This window comes from Morone saxatilis, unplaced genomic scaffold, assembly GCF_004916995.1.
Source record: "Morone saxatilis isolate NCDOM2014 unplaced genomic scaffold, NCSU_SB_2.0 Contig17, whole genome shotgun sequence".
Classification (NCBI taxonomy): domain Eukaryota; kingdom Metazoa; phylum Chordata; class Actinopteri; family Moronidae; genus Morone; species Morone saxatilis.
This window is the reverse complement of record NW_023339729.1, coordinates 18,365,089-18,385,139: the sequence shown is the minus strand read 5'-3', so window position 1 is coordinate 18,385,139 and position 20,051 is coordinate 18,365,089. Positions and strand designations below refer to the sequence as shown.

At 41.0% G+C, this 20,051-nt stretch overlaps 1 protein-coding gene across 1 annotated transcript in view; it reads left to right on the top strand.

Annotated features, from left to right (window-relative positions):
- The window catches only part of cxxc4 (CXXC finger 4), a 23,080-nt gene extending 8,942 nt beyond the window's left edge, over positions 1-14,138 (top strand). Inside the window, exons 2-3 of the mRNA XM_035659754.1 lie at positions 9,556-9,703; positions 13,939-14,138. Coding sequence (XP_035515647.1) covers positions 9,556-9,703; positions 13,939-14,138 — 348 coding nt within the window. The remainder of the gene's footprint in view (positions 1-9,555; positions 9,704-13,938) is intronic.
- Positions 14,139-20,051: the final 5,913 nt, after the last annotated feature.

The following is a 20,051-nucleotide window of genomic DNA, read 5'->3' as shown; positions in this document are numbered from 1 at the left end:
GACTGTCCGACGACGTCCGATGGCCGATAATCGGGTTGGTGTGCGGAGGCCTTTAGGGGCCAGGACAGAGCTAATTTTGCATGAAACTGTAATTTCTTGAGGGCAAACCTCACTACATACAGAAATCAAAGTGCTAAAACAGTCTTTTTGAACTCTTCAGTTCATTATTTAGAATTCTTATGTATTTCCCATCACTGTCCAAAAGCACACCTTCCAAGATTCTACTTTTTCAGTCTTTGCGGAAACTTCAAACTGGTTTGAAATAGGTAATATGTTTAGTTTTGCTAATGTGACCTTATCAGTGCATGCTAATAAACTATAAACAGGAACTCCAATTAACAGCATTCCTTGTAGGTGCAAATATTATAAATATATCTGCTATCCAAAGTTTGAAGACTGGCTGTCAAAAACAGTTCACATTTTCGAGACAGGTTGGAAGAAAAGCCAGGAAACAAACAATAAGTAAACATGGATGTCATGAAAAGAATCTGGTCGTTTCTTGCATCGCAGGTCCATTCAGTCGTGTGTACTTAAACCTATGGACTGAATAGTCTTTTTGTGTTTTACATATATTTAAAAATATAGGACTGCATTTACAAACATTATGGATGTAAATTGCATGATCTTGATTGATAAATTAATGATCTTGATTTACTTGTTTTGTATTAGTACTTGAACTTTGGTGATGTGGCACTCTCCTCTCTTTGTTTACATGTGGCTCACAGTTTGTGCCTTTTAAAAGGGTTTTACTCTGGCAGAAGACTCCACATATACCATATATTTGTGCATTGTCAGTGGGTTAAAGCATAGAAACACATACACAATGGTTCTTTAACTGTTTAAATTGCAAAGATCCTTGAAACAGGTTACAATATTGAGCTGCACGAGAAAAAGAAAACTCCAATCTTTGTTAACCTCATTGTAGTTGGCAAAATAGATTAAATGTAATATACAGGGCCATAGAATTGCAGTTCTGCAGATGCACTAATGAGTTTATATCTACAGGTTAAACGGCAGTAAATGACAGATGGCTGTGTGCCATTCATCCAAGAAAACTAATGTGAAAGTCAATTTGTGAGTGACAACTGATGGGAGAAATCGGTCAACGTGGTTTAAGCGTCTCAGTTTCTGCAAGTCAAATCCTCGCATGCTGCCACCTCCTCTATTGTGGCTCTGCTCTGAGATTATGAATATTTCATGGCAAGCATCTGACACCATGCCCAGAAAGATATTTCAAGGTTTTTTTCTGATAGAAACCCTGGGGTTAGAGAGTGTCACAGAGGCGTGAAGTCAGTCTGTGGCCCCCAGGCAAAGGATAGGATTTATGATTCACCGGTTGATGACATCAGGTGGATATTTTCATTCCTGAGCGAAGAGCCCCTTTGTCCTCCACAGCTGATAAACCATTGAGCTGCTCACAGTTTGTTGTCACTCCTAAAAAGATCTGTTTTGTCTGTTGCGTTCTGTTGAGTAGAGAAATGATTTCAATCTGCTCTGAGTGCAAGCTGTGTTTTGACAAACTGTGACCGGTTTCCCCGTCTGATCAGTGTGGAGCTGGAATGACTAAGCAGGGGGGAGTCTGCTTGGATTAGCTCTGTCTTAAATGCTGCCTTTAGCATATTACATTGCCCACTGGCTTTCTTCTGATGATATCTCTCTTGTTTTCATCTTTGTCAAGTTTCACCTTCCAGTTTAACTAAAGCCTACTTATGTAATTCCTCGTTTTAGGTTGCTTCAGGTGGAGTATTAGTCTTATGACTTTAACTAGATGACTTTAATCCTTGTTTTTCTTTCTTCTCAGGGAGGGAGTTTTTTTGGGTTTTTGACAGAGTAATTGTATGTGTATCTCACACAAATTAAATAAAACCAAATTAAGACTTCCTGCACAGCCTAGGATTTTCCTATACAGTATATATAAATGCATTAGTACAGTGTTTTCCAATCTTTTTGGCATGTGACCCCTTAAACTGGAATTATGCTTATTTGTGGGTTATAGGGTAAGCGCAGGTCATAGGCAGAGGCTCACATCGGAACCGACACGCACACATCCCAAATGTCAACCACGCATTGTGCAGCCTTGAGCGTCAAGCAAGCTACTTGGTTGATTCAATTCCTGTCAGGAAATGAAAACAGATGTAAACGGTCTACATACAAGTATAAATAAAACAGCCATGCCTATTTATCCTAGCGTGAACGTTTTCCTGCCTTGAGAAGCATAATTCCTGCTTGGGTCCCTTTTCACCAGTTGCATATGTCCGGTTACCAAAGAGTGATGTATTTGTGTTATCTGAATAAGGTCCTGAAGCAGTGAAATTATCCAGTTATTTACAAGAGAAAAAAACAATGTTTAGAGGAAAGTCTGAAAAAAAAGAGAAGAAAACTTGTGAACTATGTATTTACTGCTTTCCACTCCTGTTATTCATCTTGTCGCCGGGATAATGTTTCATAGGTTAATTCACAAGAAAAAAGATTAGAGGAAAGTTGAAAAAATAGAAGAAAATAAGCAGTTGTATGGTAATTATTTCAGCTTTGTTTCTGAGAAATCATGTCCATCAGTTTGGCGTGGCGGATGGCTTGAAATACTTGCCCTATACTAATATCCATGAGCCTAGGCTGCCATTGCTCTGGAGAGGAAGCCAGTCCAAGGTGCGAATCAGAGAGATAGAACAATCAAAATGCTTTGCTTGCATTTGTTAGCATTATAGATGACTAGTTGCAAAACTCATCCAAAATTTACACAGAATCTGAAACTAAATTCATTTAAACTGCAGATTGTAAAATGCAGTTTCTCAGCAGTGTAATCTTTAGCTTCACCGTGCCGTTAGCAATGCACGTAATAGAACTTTAAGCCCTGTGATTGGATGTTTCTTACCAAAATGAACCTCTTTTTATCCATATAGCGAGATATTTTCTGTCTTTATTCAGGGAAGTTTCACTCGGAGCTCAGCTCTCTTTTACAGGAAGACACCCACGCAATTACACAAATTCACACCTGGAAACTGCCTAACAACACACCATAGTCTGACCTGCTGAGCATCTCCACTGGAGCAGTTGGGTTTAAAAGGCCATGCTTAAGGGCACATCAGTGATGGTAATGAGGGAGAAATTAACTGAGAAAGTTTAATGTCCACCTAGGCTGTAGAAATGCTGCAGCTATGAGGCACGTAACACTGTCTATGAGAAAAAGGAATGAGAATTTTACTTGTGGTGTTATTGACCCTGCATTAGTATCTTCTTCTTAAACTTTCAATGACTTCACCTTTAGCTTATAGAATCTGTATTATATGTAGCATAAAGGTATAAGCAGCAATATAAAGGCACTCCACTTGACAGGTGCAACTCAGCTGTACATTATTCAAAATCTAACTTACTGAACTGAAATCTTTATTACTCATTGAATTTAATGCACAGATTGATTTGAAGTCTCCATTACATGAGTGCAATTAAAGATTCAACTTCAGCTGTGTGTATTTTCTAAGCCTAACCTAAATATTATGTTGATTTACAGTAAATATGCAGAGCTCTGCATATAGACCTTCTGAGTTTAAGGGCTCCCACACAGATGCTGAAAAATCTGCTCAAAACAAGAAGGCCTGCTCCTACTTTGCATTTCAATTTAACATTTCAGAGAACTGGCAGCATGTTGCCTCGCTTAGCCCTCGCTTCGTTACACCCACATGGCTTCTCGCTGGGCTTGCTGACGTCTTCCACTGTTCAAAGGGCTGCAACTTGGCTGAGAAATTGGGGATTTCCATACCAGATCCCTCAGGTATCTACACACTCAAACGCGTGTCCTGCTCATCTTCCCCCTCCTCCCCCGCTCCCATCCCACAACGCCTGCCCTTCTCCCTGCTCACACTGCTCTGATTTCCCGTCTCGGAGCTCAATTGACCTCGCCACTGCATCTCTTTGTTTTGTTTTACTGAAATCTCAGCAGCACCTGAAAGCTTTTCCGCTGTCTCCCATATAGGGCTTGCTCCCAGAGGAGAGTTAGCTTTGTAGCAGCCCTGTGTAAAATTGCTTTGCTTGGACAAGGATACTTAGGTGAAGCTAATTGAAATGGAGGCCGGCACTGTTGTACTTAGTAGCAGGTAGGTGATCCCGGCTGCAGAATGCAGCCTCTGACCCAAGGGTGCTGCCTCGGTTTCTTCCTACAAGGGTCGGCTCAGCCTCCGTCTGTGTGGGCAGGGATTTTCCATGCATGATAAATGGAAGAGGCATGGTGTCTGAGTGCTGTTTCAGCAGCAGAACGTTGCTCCCTTTTCTAGTCTAGATATCTCTCACACTGTATATGCATCGTCTAAAAGTTTATTCTGTGTTATAGGGTGAGGTAGTTCTAACTAGTTACTGAGTTAGTCTTAATATCAAAGCATATGGGACAATGTGAAAACACTAAAAGGAAATATGCGTCTTTAAGGTCTTGTTTCTGCCATTGCTCCTTATTTTGATGACAAATGCTGATTAATTACTGGACAGAAACTCTTGATTATAAGCATCAGTTATTCATATAAGACATTTTTAATGAAGACGCTTCAGCCCCTTTAAATACTACTAAATCTCTACAAATACATTTTGTAGGAAACATATTTGCTGCCTGGATTATGTTCAATTGCCATGTTTTCTTCCAATCCAGGAAGTGTGGCATCCTTTGTCTGCACAGAAGTTGTAGGGAGGAGGTCATGATGAATGGCTGGGTGTAAAATCACATGATTAGACATTAAAGACTGGGGTTTGTGTACTGCATCTCCTGTGTTTTTATATTTAGGTTACTTGGTGAGGACTAGGGAAGAGCAGATTTTGAAGGGACAACACATTAAATATGTTGACAGTGAACATTCTGCAAATACCTTTTCTATGATAATTATAGATCACCATTGAATGATGTGCATAGAATATGTATTTTTTAACAATTTAGCCTCAGCATGCTAATTATTTGCGTACTAACGATATTTTTTTGTCAACCACTATAACTCCCAGGAAAGTGATACCCAAATGATCCTATACTAAACTCAGTACTGAACACCTGCATGGCACACTTACACTTACATTACAGGCATCCTCTGGCACAGTGGTTAAGATGGATATTTTAAAACGGCAATGGCCAGTTTCAACCGTGGACTTTGTTGCCTGGTGTATTTCACATAAGGCAGAAATCTGGCATTGGCCCACTGTAAACCATCCAAAATTTCCAGGCCACGCCCAAATCTGTGATGTCACTGGCTCAGCAGGTGTTTTGCCACTGGCAGTTGATGGAAAACATCTGCTGTGACATCACTGATTGGGGTGTGTTCAGAGGAGAGCAGCAGATTGCTGTTCAGCAGCTTTCTGCCATATGTGATTCAGTGTGGATTTACCCGTTTCAAACATTTGACTGGAGGTGTTTCCGTTTCCATCAAGATACACTGACTTCCTCATAAAGTGGCATATTGCAGTGCTGCCCCAGTTATACTGGGCTTGTTCCATTTCACTGTCCACTCAATAGCTCCCTGACTGTTTGATAAAAAGTGTATTTTCTGAAGCCACTGAAGCTTGGCCTGTCTCACTGCAAACCCACTCCTATGGAGGGCTAGTAAAATATACGTCCTACAGGAATACTGCACTGTAATTACATTCCCCCATTAGCATACGGAGGCTTGGAGTCACACTGCACTCAGCCTCCAGCAGCACTTTGCCATATGGTCCGTCTGTGCTTCTCAGGCGATATTTGGCAAGACTCTTGCAGAAGGTCAAATATCAAGTCAGAGGACTGTGCCAGAATTGCATCTATGCTAATTGCTCTCTCTCTCTTCCTCTGCTCTCTCATCCATCTCATGCTCCTCGCTCTCTCTCTCTTTACTCCCTCTCTTCCTCTCCCACTGAAGTAAGTAATCTGCTTTAGGATGTTTCTGAGATGGAGATGGATTTGGTTTTCCTTCGCTGCCCCTCAGCCTAATCTCCCCCCTGTGACCACCCTCCTCTCCCAGGCACAGCTCTTAAGCACACCATCATACATCCCCCCTCTGCACCCAGTTCATACATGCCTAGTCAGCAAAAAACTCCCAAATTCCTCATTACTCACAAACATCCGCAATACACTTAGCTTGATTTGCTCGAATGGATGCCTGCTGCAAGGCTGGACCTTGAATTAAAAGATTGTAGCTGTATTTCAGCACTGGAATGCTATCAGAACACTCGTATACTTGGGTTCTTTGTCTGTGTGCATTAGTGTCGCGAGCATATTCAAGTAAGCTATTTAGAGGAAAAATAGGTGAAAAAAAAGCTTATGTATTACACTTTAAAAAAGTCCTCCATGGAAAAGAATATGAGCTTAAACAATGTATTAAGACATATACAAATAGTCTGCTTGGAACAATAATGTGTGTCCTTCCAAATTAATATCTGTACGAAGGCATCTACTATATTCTACCTTATAAAAAATTCAGTTCATTTCTAAAGTTTTCCTGCTGAACACAAGATGTCTCGGACTTCACTGTAAAGTCCATTCTCAGCGGCTTCAAGTTTCCATATCACATTAAGTTGCATACTGGACCAGGATTGGCTTCCAAATATCTGGCCACAAATCATTGTCACAAATAATGCTTGTAGGCCCCGCCCCTTAAAATCTGATTTTTAATGAGCACAGAGAAACTTTCCACTTCCAGCAGATGAATGTGAGGGCATCCTGCAAACTTTGCACATACATCATTCTTCACAGTGAGGCTCAAACATCCAACTGCAGGACCAAGAAGTGAGTGGAGGGGACTTTAAAATCATCATAAATTGGATGATATTCTCACTTGTTAACTCCTTTCATCCTGCTAACTGCAGCCCAGTGACCTCATATTTCTGTAGTGATAATGAGAATAACTGCGACAGTCCAAGAGCAATGTGTTGTGTTTATATTTCTATGGTTCATCATTATTAGTATATTCTGAAAGTTTTACTCTGATTATAATTTGAGGGAACTGAAAAATTAAACCTTTAATGAATTAGGTGATGGTGTTTAATTAAAATAACTTTTGGTTGTGACGGTGAATATTTGTTTTTGTTCCATGGACATAATCCTGTGTTGGGCCAACAAACATTCCCCAAAAGGTATATTTTAGTTCCAAAAGCTGTCAAATTTAGTGGAGTGAAAAGCGAATTGTAGTTGGGTATACAGTAGCATAAAACAGAAATAACAAAGTTACCTCAACAGCTTATTTGCAACCATAGTCCCAACACAAGCACAAACTGTCAAAATGTATTAAAAAAAAAAGTTAGAATCAATCTATGGAAACGTTAATTTCCCATTTTCTACATTTAGGTTTTAGATATATTTTTTTCTTTTGCGATGTACAGTATGTGTAACTGTGCTTCATAATAGCACTATACTGTACCTTTTAAATTAAATTACCTACAAATTACCTTATTACATGGCTTGTATTAATTGGTGCGTCCAGAAATCTTTTTTGGCCATAAACAACTAAACCGCAACACAGAAATTTTAATTGCAGCAAATACTTTTATCTTATTTATTTACTTATTATCGCCACAATTAAGGTTATTGATGTTTTTTATTTGTATATGCAGGTAATATTCAAGGTTTAAGCTTTTGTGCAGAGCGCAGAGTCTATTTGCGTTATGGTGTTGTGATGCCGATCGGCAGGCAGTGGCGTGTGGATGACTAGATGAGTGGTCTGTCCGTGATAGCGGCCTTGCAGAGGTACCTTTTATAAACGGCATTGGGTGGCTAGAATATTGGCTACAAGCTTCAAGATGAGATTTCAACCCCTACCCACCAACGCCGGTAACAGTGCAGGTGATGGATTGCTATACCTTCCAGGTTTGAGCTTGGCAACGCCCCAATATTCCTGCAGAATAAAGTGACAGGCAATATATAACACATCAGTTAAGGCTGACTGCACCGCTGAAACTTTTCCCCCCCCTTTTTCTTAGACCTGGAGATCAGCCCTGAATGTTTGGCTGGCTCCCAAAGTCCTCCTTCCTTCACTCTGATGAAACATGCTATTTTCTTACTCCTCTATCCTGTCTCTTCCTAGTTTTGTCTGCCTCTCCACCAGTTTGCCTAGAAGAAAATAATCCAAGTAATTTCCCTGCATGTTGTCATTTTATATTGAAATTATCACAGACTTAACTTTTCTGACTGTCGTTCTGAGGTGTCTAGTTGATTTGGGCCTTGCAAGGTGCAAGGAGTTCATGGCAAAAAGAAAACAAATTGACCTGGGTGTGCACACAAATTTCACTTGAGCCATGATGCTGAAGTTGTATGTTTTTTTTTTCCTTTCTTTTTTAAGTCACGACCAGAGAGCTAAAGCAGTTTCAGCCGTTGTTTGTGTGTTTTTTTGTCAGGAGGAGTGGGGGGGCAGTGTTATTTATTTATATATATTTTGTTTGCAGCCTGTCAGAGCTCCATCCAAAGGATTACATTTATGAAAAGTGGCCTGGTCTGTAAGTTAATAAATTATGGGTATTGTCAGGGTAATGTATGGGCCATGTGTTATAATGAGCATTCTGAAACACATCAGCTCACTCCCACAGGCTGCTGTTCAACCTGCCCAGTGCCACTGTCTCTCCTCGAGATTCCTCCCTTCCTTCTCCCTTTCTGCCTCCCCCTATATCTGTCTCTGCCCTGCTTCTATCTGTTCTATCTCTACTCTGATTCTTCTGCCACTACTACATTTCTTCCAGGATACTTTCTCATCTCTAACACATTTTTTTTATCTCAGAGTATGAGTAGATTCTTGAGAATTCCTAGACAGCGAAAGAGGAAGGGGGGGGTGGGGAGGGGTGGGGAGAGGAAGGGGGGGGGTGGGGAGGGGTGGGGGTGATGCCGAGTTTGTGTTGGCTGAAAAAAAATTCCACCCGTAATTATGGTGAATTAAAAGTTTTATGATGTTGTGCATGGCTGTGTGTGTGCCTTGAGTGTGTGTGTTGGTGGGAGGGAGGGGATGGGGCTCTGTGACAAGGCTGGCTGGGAGCATAGAGCTGAGGGTTAGTGCCAGACATGTCTCAAGAGAAACCGGGGCACATTTGCAATCACCCCGAGTTCAAAAGGGTAATTTATTCACAGTCTGTGGTTAAAGTAGGGCTGCTCAGAATGCCAGTGGGATTGTGCTGGGAAGCAGAGTAGTAGAGACACATTATTTTCATTTTTCTCTCCCCTTCTATTTTTTTCTCTCTCCCTCTCTCTCTCTCCTCTCTTGCTTTTTCCCTCATCGTCCTCTTCATCGCCTGTTGTTGTTTCTGCGAGCCCTGTGAGGCGTCTTTTAACACACGCCGGCGAGCATATTTCACTTTTACACTCATCCGCATTGACGTCCCGGTGCTGATTGAATTTTGAGGCGCTGCGGCGTCTGCCATTATCATCCTCATCGTCTTGAGTGGTTTATCTCTGGCCCCAGCTCAGTGTGACGCCAAGGCTGCAGGGGAGAGGAGGGGCAGGGCAGGGGTGGGCCGGGGGTTGAGGACTGTTCATGTGTTTTTATTATTTGTGTGGAAAAGATAGGGAGCATTGGCCTTAACCTAGATGTTTAAGATTGTGGAGGTTTATGTTGCATGCATATGCCCCGGCAGAGGTTGGAGCAGCCTTTACAGAAGCTGCTTCAGTCCGGTGTGTTTGATTATGATTCAACGTCCCTATCTAGCCAGGGCTGTCTTTCTACCACCTCGTCTCAATCAGCCAACGACGTGGCTTCAGCATTAACTGCACCTGCCAGGTTCAGTTAGGATCACAGGGTGTCATGGCTGCCCAGAGACCTCACACTGCCTCGCCAGAATCCGCAGAGAATTATTCCACCACATGTCAGTTTTACTGTGTCGTTATCACCGAAAGCCACCGGCAGACACTTAGAATACACTGCCTACTGTGGTGGCGTGGTGGGGTTAATTTGAGGTCTGGAGAAATCTCTTCCTCCTCCTTCAGTCAGTTCAATACTCGGCCGTGTGCATTCATTGCCAGAGCGGGAAATTGTCTTTTCCTCTGTGTGTCGTTGTAGCCAGGTTGTTATGTATGCTCTGCTGCAGAGGCAGCGGTGTTGACGTGAGGCTGAGCTGCTGCCACGGCGTCTTGATTTGAGGTGAAACCTCAGTGTTGCTCCTGTGTCCCTGGTGTAACACTATCAACCCTTACCTTCTCCCCACCTTCTCTCATCTGTTTCACCTTCTCCCTTTATCCCTTGCTCTCCTGTATTCTTGTGTCTTTTCTCCCTCATTCTCCCTGGCGGTTGATGGAGTGATTTTGAAGGCGCATGCAGGTGGGGGAGCAGACAACGCAAGGCTGTGCTAATTGAGCCTTCTTTGTGCCTGGTCACTGCAGTGTGCCGAGGCAAGGAGGCCCGGGAGTGAATCCAAGCAGCACTCAAGAGCCCCACTGGATCGATAACGCGGGAACTTAACAAAACAGAGACATGCCGAGTGCCCAGATCAGGGTCATTATTGTCTCTGGCGAGCCGCACTTCCACCAGGGACTGATCAATGTGAGAATATGGATCAAGATAAACATTCTCACCTCCCCTTTCTATCCTCTTTGCCTCAGCTCTTAGAGCATCACGTTCTAGACCGAGAGAGCAGAGCTTAAGCCTGAAAGTGCCCCTGTTGATGCGCCATATCCAATGTGGATGCAAGTTAAATGCTTGTTACACTCTTTACCCATGTCATAGTAGGAAGACCTGTCATAGTGCTTTGAAAGACATGTTACTATGTTTCATAGGAAGTTCTTGAAGATCACTGTTTTCTTTTTTAAGAAATGTGTTTGTTGAGATTCCCTAACTTGGCTTTATATGTAAACTTGGAAATGTGCTAAATTGCACGTTGTCTTACAGGCTTTGTGTCTTTAGCTAAATTTCTGTTGCCACAAATGTCTGATAGCATCAGCATCTAACCCCTTACTATTTTACAGCATCAGAGTACACCCAGATGCCAGTGTATTAAGTATACCTAGTGGAAACTAACACAGTCTAATAGAATAGTCCTGCAACAAGGTTTATATTGTTCAGTTTTTGTTAAAACTGTTAAAAGGTGTTGATTCAACTGGCTGCAGTTTGTTGTGCTGTTGAATTGTATTGTGTTATACTGACAGGTGTTTCTATTATTTTGTCCATCCATAGCAATGAGGGTATAAAGAACTGTTGTGTTAGTGTACATTAGTGTACTGGCAACTGTGTGAGTGTGATTTCGTTAACATTACAGGCTTCATTTGATTTTTGATTTTTTTCTCTCCAAAAGAAAAATACGAAAGAAAACAACCATGAACTGTAAAGCGGTGAGTTTGCCAAAGAAAGACATACCTACATCATCCATGTAGCTCAGGGAAATGTTTTTATTCTGGAGACTTGGCAGTTAACAGTAGTTGAAGAAACTTAATCATTTTTTCTATACTATATAGATGTTGTTGTGATGATATATAGTGTATATGAAACCTGTGGTAACTTTACATAGGATCACAACAAACATATTTAAATGTATCAGGAAAACAAATTTTCCTTTATGTTCTCTGGTGGTTCAGGTGAAATCTGGCTTTGCGCCTTTGTTTCATGCCACTCACACATCCTTTCTGTTTTTCCTCTACAATCAAGTATCTTAAAAAACAGAAATGACTTTAATAATGGCTTTCATTATATATTTATTAAAGCCTAATGATTGCTTCCAAAAATGATAAAACACAATTAATGGAGCTATGGTGACATAACAAGGGGGCAGGCGTCAGCTCATTGCAATTAAGCAAAAAAGAAAACATCTGCGAGAGCGTCTTGGCCCTTCAAAACATGATGGTGTTTCATTTCATCCATGACTTTAAATTGGTGATGATGGTATCCTGCTGGTCTGGGTTCCTCCATTATTCACTTGGATGGATAATAGTAATTGCTTAATGCGGTGTGAAAAAATGGTAAATGGTTGCTACACATATAGGAAGGAATGTATGTGTCCAAAACTAGTGTGATGATGGGCCAGCACCTGTCTGCATGCAGCTGACGGACTTAGCTTAGGTTCCCTCCCTTCAGAGATTAGGAAGAATGTCCCAAACATTTTATCAGGAAGGAATAATCTATTGTTTTATGACTGTACACTTATTAACCTTACTGTGACTGGGTGCTGAAGGATGATTTGTAGTAGTTTAATAAACAAAGGTGCTGATAGCCTTATCAGATGAAGAGTTTGCTGACCTTTTTTTCTGTTTTCTTTTTTTTAAATTAATTTAATATTTCTTCGAATGGATAGCATTGGGGTTGTTTGTTAAGTCGACACATACTAAGTTGAGTAAAGTAGTTGTTGAAGTGTTCTTCATAAAATAAACAAAGTCTGTTCTGTGAAGCCTGATGTCACCAATAATGCCTAAGTAAGGGCCTTCCATCATTGGCTGCTGCTTCTGATGGCATCATTGGCCAAAGTCAAACTTGTTAGTTCATTCTCCACAGACTCTTCACATATCTCCTCTCTTTGAGATCCACAATGGTCTGTTAACAAAGGAAATCTGAGCTGTAACTGGTGCAGAGTGATATTGCTTGAATTAATAAGAATATTTTTGAATGATATCAATATATCACCATTACAATATGACAAATATGTGTAAAAATATATGTAAAATAATGAAACTGATGCTCATTTAAATCTATGATGTTCAGCTGTTATCTAGGGCTGCAACTTAACAGTTATTTCTATTATGGACTATGGACTTGTTTGCTCTAGGTGCTTGTTGGAAGTGCCAGAAAATAGTGAAAAATGCCCATCAAAAGTTTGCAGAGCCCAAGGTGATGTCCACAGAAATGCTTCTTTGGCTTTAGAAGGTTTTTCTGCCCAAAAATATTCACTTTACTGTATAAGGCCACAAAAAATGGAAATATTTACATTTCAGAGACTGTGACCAACACATTTGTGCCTTTTTTTTTTTTTATTTGCTTGAAAAATGAGCAATTAAACAATCATCAAGAATTTGGCTGATGATTTCTTTGTCAATCAACTAATGGATTCATCAACTAGTTACTTTAATGTTATGCATGAGACAGAACTCTTCACATACGCAAAACAAAAAAAAACGTAATGACTCATTCTGCTTATTTTTGAAGTACAAATGCTTGGAATCAACAGAATTTTGTAAAACAGTAACATGATATGATCCACAAATCAACCAAAAGTCGATATAAGTTAGTATTAAATTATTGTCAGCCTTACTGTACACTGTAAATAATGTTTACATGTGGTCCATAAACTGTACAAGCCTGAGTGCAGGAGCCTGTCTGGTGCTAAAGCACTCATCAGGCCTTTAAGGAGCCGCAGATGACACTTGGTATTAAAATGTCAAATTGGCCTCCACTCAGACTAAAGTGATTTTAGTTGTGATTATGCACTATTTCCCCCCTGTCAACAGCTGAAAAAAATAATCAAAAAATGTGCTAATTGGTCATGGGGATTGGTGGGAGACTTCAGTATTTTATGTCTTTGACTTCCAAATGAGTTTCGGAAAGGAGAGGCTGTCACTCTGGCATAGAGGTTTTGGGGAGAAGGAGGAGGGGCGGCTGCTGGCGCGGGCTCAAATTGAAATGATGCACTGTTCCCCCTCACTGCGGCTAGAGCTCACAGTAATTAAATGCCTCATTGTTGCTTCTTGGGAATTTGTATTGAATATTTCATCCAGCGTAATGATTATTTGGGTGTGGGTGGGACGTGGATGTAATCACCTTGGCTGGCTCTTTGATGAAATACTTGGTTTGGTGGTTGTGCTTTATAGCCACTTTAAGTGCCCTTCTGGGTTTCTACTTAACTTAATGTCCATGCTATTTCAAACTTCTGTTATGCAGTACTAGTCCTAATATTATTGATTACTGGCTTCCAAATGTGTCTGTAATTTATGAAAGTATATATGGTTTTCTGTAATTTGCTGAAGAGAATACTTGATGTGACAACAGTATGACCTCGAAACCTGCAAATTAAAATGTGTCCTTCATATTTTGTCTCCCACAGAGGACGCCGGTCAACAACGGCGAAGCTTTTCGGTGGTTCTTTTAGAGAGGCGAGACATGGTCGCCCCATCCAGCAGCAAGAGGACAGGTGGGACTCTTGACTCTCTGCAAGGAGCACTTGATGGGTTCACAGAACCCAACGCGGCCAACACATTTGTGGAGGACAAGAGAAGAAAAGTGGACAGACTAAAAGATAAATGAAAACATAATGGTGTTGTTTTAACTCTGTAATTTCCTTTTCTGTGTAATTATTGTACCTTTTGACAGTATCATAATGTATATTTTTGGTGTCTATGAATGTGTTTTCAGTGTTGTGGCTGTAGGTTTACAGCCAATCCTATGTAAAGGACTCAAACAGACAATCATACAATCATACTGAATCCGTCAAACAAAAGAGGCCACAAGGATTGATGATATAACAAACACAACACACTTTACTCTGGAGCAATAATCTATTCTGTTGATTATTCTTCAATCTTTCGTTTCTGTTGACTCTTGAAATTATTTTATCAAACTGAATCATCTTCTAGTTCTGTCTTTCATTTCATCTGAATATCATACTTTTAAATGCCACGCTAATGTTTAAAGACCGTTGCTGGCAGTGTGATGTGTATCGTTGAGAACCATGACATGAAGGACGGCAGCAGTGCTTCTGTGACGGACTTCTTGTTCCTCATTCGAGTGGACTCACTGCAGAACAGGGCACATTGTCTTGTGTGGTGAGTTGCACTTCTTTAAAATCTAATTGAGCGTCATTTGATTGTGACAGCACCAGACGTTTATGAGTCAGACTGCTGTCTGGAGGTCATATTTTCAAAGGTGATTGACATACATGTTTTTATCAAGACTACATAGATTATCAAACCTTTTTTTTTTTCTTTCAATTTGGATCACTAACGGTTGTAACTGTCTAAAAGGTAGAGAGTAATGCCAGTAAAGGAATTGTATGTTATGTTGAAAACATTCAAATTTAGATTAATTACAATACACTATACATATTTGACATATCAGATGTTGTTCTGGAGCTAAGGGATAGTCTGGACTTCTCTCCTGCAGCGTAAACGACAGTCCTTTCTCCTGCAAAGTAACGTTAACACATTCCAAAAACAAAATTATTCAATAAGTTACTCATTGTCTTAAACCCTATTGTTGCATGTGTAAATGTGTTTTGGTTTTAAAGATTACTAAGAATTTGTATATTGTTGTTGTGATGCTTTTATGTGTTAAAATAAAAAAATGACTTCAGTAAAAGACATCTTGACAGTAAATGTTTGATGTGGGGGAATCACCAAAGACAAGAAAATGAATCCACCAATGTTAAAAGAAAGGGAAAATTCAGTGATCAGTTATGATCACCTGATAAAGAACGATTTTCCTTTTTGTTTCCTCCCACAAAGCATCAACAGAAATAACAACCAAGAGGAGACGGAAGGAATATAACAGCATTGGTTGCCTCCCCAGTCACGTATTCCCTTGAATACTAAAATGTTGCATGGAGAAGAGTGGTTCCCAGAGGCAGCAGACTTTAAAGGACTAGTGAAATCCCATGTGGTTTGTCATGCTGGAATGCACCGGGAGGGAGGGGGGAAGCAAGAGAAGGGAGGCGAGACAGGCTCCTGAGATAGCTTGATGAAAAACTGAGCGATTGCCGGGTCTTTGGGTTTCACGGGTTGAGAGGTCAAGGGTATTAGTTATGAAGGTAAAGGGGGCAGGGAGATGGAAAGTGAGGACATAGGCCACATTTGGGCGCAGCGAGCTGAGGTGGGGTAGCATCAAAGCTGATGAGAACGAGCAGAGAAGAGGAAATCATTCAGACCGACTTCTCCCCTGACTGAGCACGCTTGCCATCACTTAAAATTGAGCTGACTGACTGGTGTAGGGGCCAGCCAGGAAGACGACTTGATAGTGCTCGTTAGTTGGGTGGTGTTGGCAGGCAAGTTGGTGCGTCTGGAAGCGCCCAATCCCCCTCGTGGTCATCAAGAGGTTGATAACGTGCATTCAGGGTACGCTGGCTCGAACTCCCCTGCCAGTGGATTAAAGTAACCATCAGAGACAGCTCTCTCTAAATACCTCCCCCCCACCTCACTCTGCGCCTTCAGGGAACTGGGATGTTAAGTCCTCAGGCCCGAGTGGTAATGGTTCAGGTTTCCTGCTATCAGACAGGCAGAGACAGAAGGCTAAGAGGACGTAAGCACGACCATTAGCAAGTAAGCGGCCAACGGTGGGAAGTATATAGCACCATCAGCAATTTGAGCTACAGTAAGCTCATCTGTTGGAGGGACGGACCAATGGGACCAGCTTTGCTACGCACATTTCAATCAAGTGAGGCACTTGCAGCCCATGACCCTGTCTCTGGGTCAGGCTTTTCCTCCTTGGACCACTTATTGATAGGTAACTGACCACTGCCAACCGGAACACCCCCACCAAGAGCCCTGCAGTTTTGGAGATTTTTTTGAATTTTTCCTGCTTCTAACACATCAACTTTGAGGACAAAATGTTTACTTGCTGCCTAATATATCCCACCCATGGAGCTAGACCAATGGCGGCACTAGCTTAGTGCAGTTTAGCAAGGACAGAGAAACAGCTAGCCTATCAAAAAAATAACAACCCATCTAAAGATAACTACAACAACCTGCAACCTCATGGTGACAACAAGACATCAGGAAGTCACTACACCCAGTTGCTGATCGCCAAGATATATTACAGCATTTCCTCATAAAGTGGAAATTTTATTGTTTTATTTTTTGGAGACGACCATTCAGACATCTCACAGCAGTAGGGTGTGGGTCTGGGAGCAAAAAAACATCAGTTCCTCACTCTTAAAAAGCATTGCAAGGTACATAAGTTTTACAACTTTGACCTATCATCACTTTGAAAAAAACTGGGTCTTATTACTGTGGCTTTGGCTGTCATTACTGTCTGTTATAATAACACTGTGTTTCACATTTATAAGTTCGACAGGGCAAAGAACATGATTAGACACAAATAATCCCTCATTGCACAGGGAAACTGTGTGCATGAACAACTACGGGACAACGTTAAACTAGTAAGTCTGTGACCTGTGATGGATGTTGGATAATGGGGATTTATTTAATATAACCTGTCTGGTCATTTCCCTGCTCATGTTACTTTACTTTGTTTTAGCAATTTTTCCACATCTGCAGATCTCAAAAATCTCTTAAATTCCTCAAGAATCCATTTTAGACCACTAGGGACATAACACAAACCTAATAAAACACAGCTCACACCTGATGTATCATCAGCTGTGGTGGGCAAAGTCTGAAAATATATACTCATTAAATAAATGACTACTTTCCATTTTTAATATTTTTTAGAATGTGTGACAACTAAAAGCCCAAAAGACGACTAGCTACAAGTCAATGTCATCATAAAATCAAAGATTATAAGTTGTCTTTTAAAAAAATCCCTCGGACACAAGCATCATCCCCTTGGAGTCATTTCAGGGCTAAATTTCCATTTTGATCTCCACCAACTGAAAATAGTAATAACTGGTTCTTTAGCTTGTTACATTTTTTACTTTCTTTTCTAGTCACCGGTTACAGGACTGGTAAAGAAAGCGCTTTAAAACAGGACAGGACAACCTTAGACCAGACTATTGGAATGGACAGGACTGACTAAACCCTAAATTTGAGCAAAGGAAGCAAAATAATAAGCTAAAAGCACATAATAGTAATAAGTGCAGAGTAATAACAGATACTATACTTTTTAGTCATTTACTTGATTAATTTGTTTTTTCATACCACTAAAAGTGCCGATGCTGCTTGCAAGGATGCCTTTAAAGAGAGCTGCAACACTGTGGATGCTTAAATGATTCCCGTAAACACCAACAAACCTTTTGTTGACCCATACTAGTGAGAAATGATGTAATCCTGTTTGAGAAATAACATTTGGCAAATACAATTGTACTACTTTTTAAAATAAATGCTGAAATATTTTTTTTTTGCTGTGAACTCAATTTGAACCCAACAGTATTCACACACACAAATGTGCACATACACATGAAACTGGTGAAGCAAGTAGTTTGTGGAGATAAAATCACTCGATCAACTGGAGAGCAGAAAGCTGAAATGCCATTCAGACAAACTAATCATTAATTAGGTCTGTGTGCCATCAAGTCATTACCATAAATGTGTCACATGACTTTAATCTAAGGCTGTATTGTCCTGTTGACACAACAAAGATATTGAACACCCACAAGCGCTCGATGGTTCCTACATTCCAGCAGGAGACACAAATATCTGGTTTTCCCAGTGGTTCATAATGACCCTCCGAGATCCTGTCAACAACACTAAGAGTGGTTGAATATCAGCTGTCACTCAAATAAACACCAAAATGAATACAGGTCCTGGTGATGCCAGTCATGCCACAGGGTGCCAGGGGTTAGTGGGCCAATCAGATGTGCTTACCCTCTCTGTGTCCTCCACAGAAATGCAGAGTCTCAGTGATAATCCCTTTAGGGATTTTGACTGAGAATGCTCCCTCACTCTACTGGCATACTTCTTGGCACTGAGCAGAGGGAAAATCCACACACCTTCCTGCGAGGAGGCGCTAAGAAAGGGCATACTATTGGAAAAGGACCACTGGGGGAACATTGAACAACAGAAGCAACATGCCCTGTTATTAACAAAATGAATGCATATTACGTTCTAATTTCAAGGTTAAAATCTTAATCTTGACATTTAAAAAAAAAAGACCTTCAATGCATTTTTTCTGTAATAAATCCCAATTCTTTTCCACCTCCAACAGTATATTTACATATTTTCGCGGTGCACATACTTACATACCCTTACACAACACGTATAACACTTTCCCACACTGAGGCACACGCAGAGGACAGAGAATGAGACCGAGAGAGAACAACACGTAGAGCCTCCCTCCTTCCCTCCCATCCCCTCCTCCCTACCTTGTCTTTCATTATTTATTTACTGTCTGCAGTTTTTCCATCGCACGCATATTGATGCAGAGAAAGCAGGGTGTGAGTGCGTGTCAGAATCATTTCCTGACGAGGGAGACAAGGTGGAAGTAATCAGCAGAGCGCTGATGCAATATGACAGCCCCTAGAACCGCTGGTACACAGTTAAGAGCAGGAGGGAGAAGAAAAACATCTCTCCACTGAAGGAAGTGGCACAAGATTTGCACAAGCGACATTTGGGTGAAAAGTAGATTTACAAAGTTCTAAAAGTTTGGGGGAAGAAAATCGGATTCTAAGGTTGTTTTGTCTGAGCTCATCTCTAAAATCTGTAGCAAGATAATATATCTCTATAAGGTCATTCAACAAGCTACATTAGCTGTCCATTTGTTTAGAAAATGTTTGTGTTTCAACTTCAGTTCAATTCTTTTATTGCACCCTGAGGGAATTTAAGTAATTTGGAATATATGTAGTGAATAAATGCTGGTTTCTATAGTCGTGACCAATGTCCAGATTTTTGGAGATGAAGAAATTCCCCATAGGCAACAGTAATAAAAGCAGACATTCAGTCTTTTTTTTCCTAAAAGAATCCAGTCAAATAAAGTCAGATTTGTTCATGCATAACCATGAGAAACTTGTTTTATTTCAGTCTGTGGGACTGTGCAGTATGGAAAGCAGGAGACTAACAGGGTCTGCAGAGAAGCCAGCAAGGCACCTGGCTGACATGATCTTTCTCCACTAATCTTGTCTGACTGTTCCCCTTTCTCTCTCTCTCTCTCTTTCTCTCTCTCTCTCCCTCTCTCTCTCCAAGGCAGGTGTGGATTGATTAGTTATCCTGCAGCCATCAGGGCGCAGTGAGACGGCCGAGCATGCCAGCTCTTTCCCCCATGTAACACCTGTACATATCTCCCTCACACATCTGTAAATCTCTATCTCATACATTTCTATCTCTGTCTCTGTCATCACCTTTCTCTGTCGCTCACCTACGTACAAACACCCTCACCCTGTCTTAGTCACACACACATGAAGTATAGTACAGGTTATGTACATACACACATGCACAGACGCCATCTGCTCACCCTGACAGGCACAACCTTCCTGGGTGCAGTAATGGATGAATGTGGAAGACATTTAGGGTCTCCCTGCATCTCCTTTTCACATGCTGACCCAGGAGAGCAAATGGG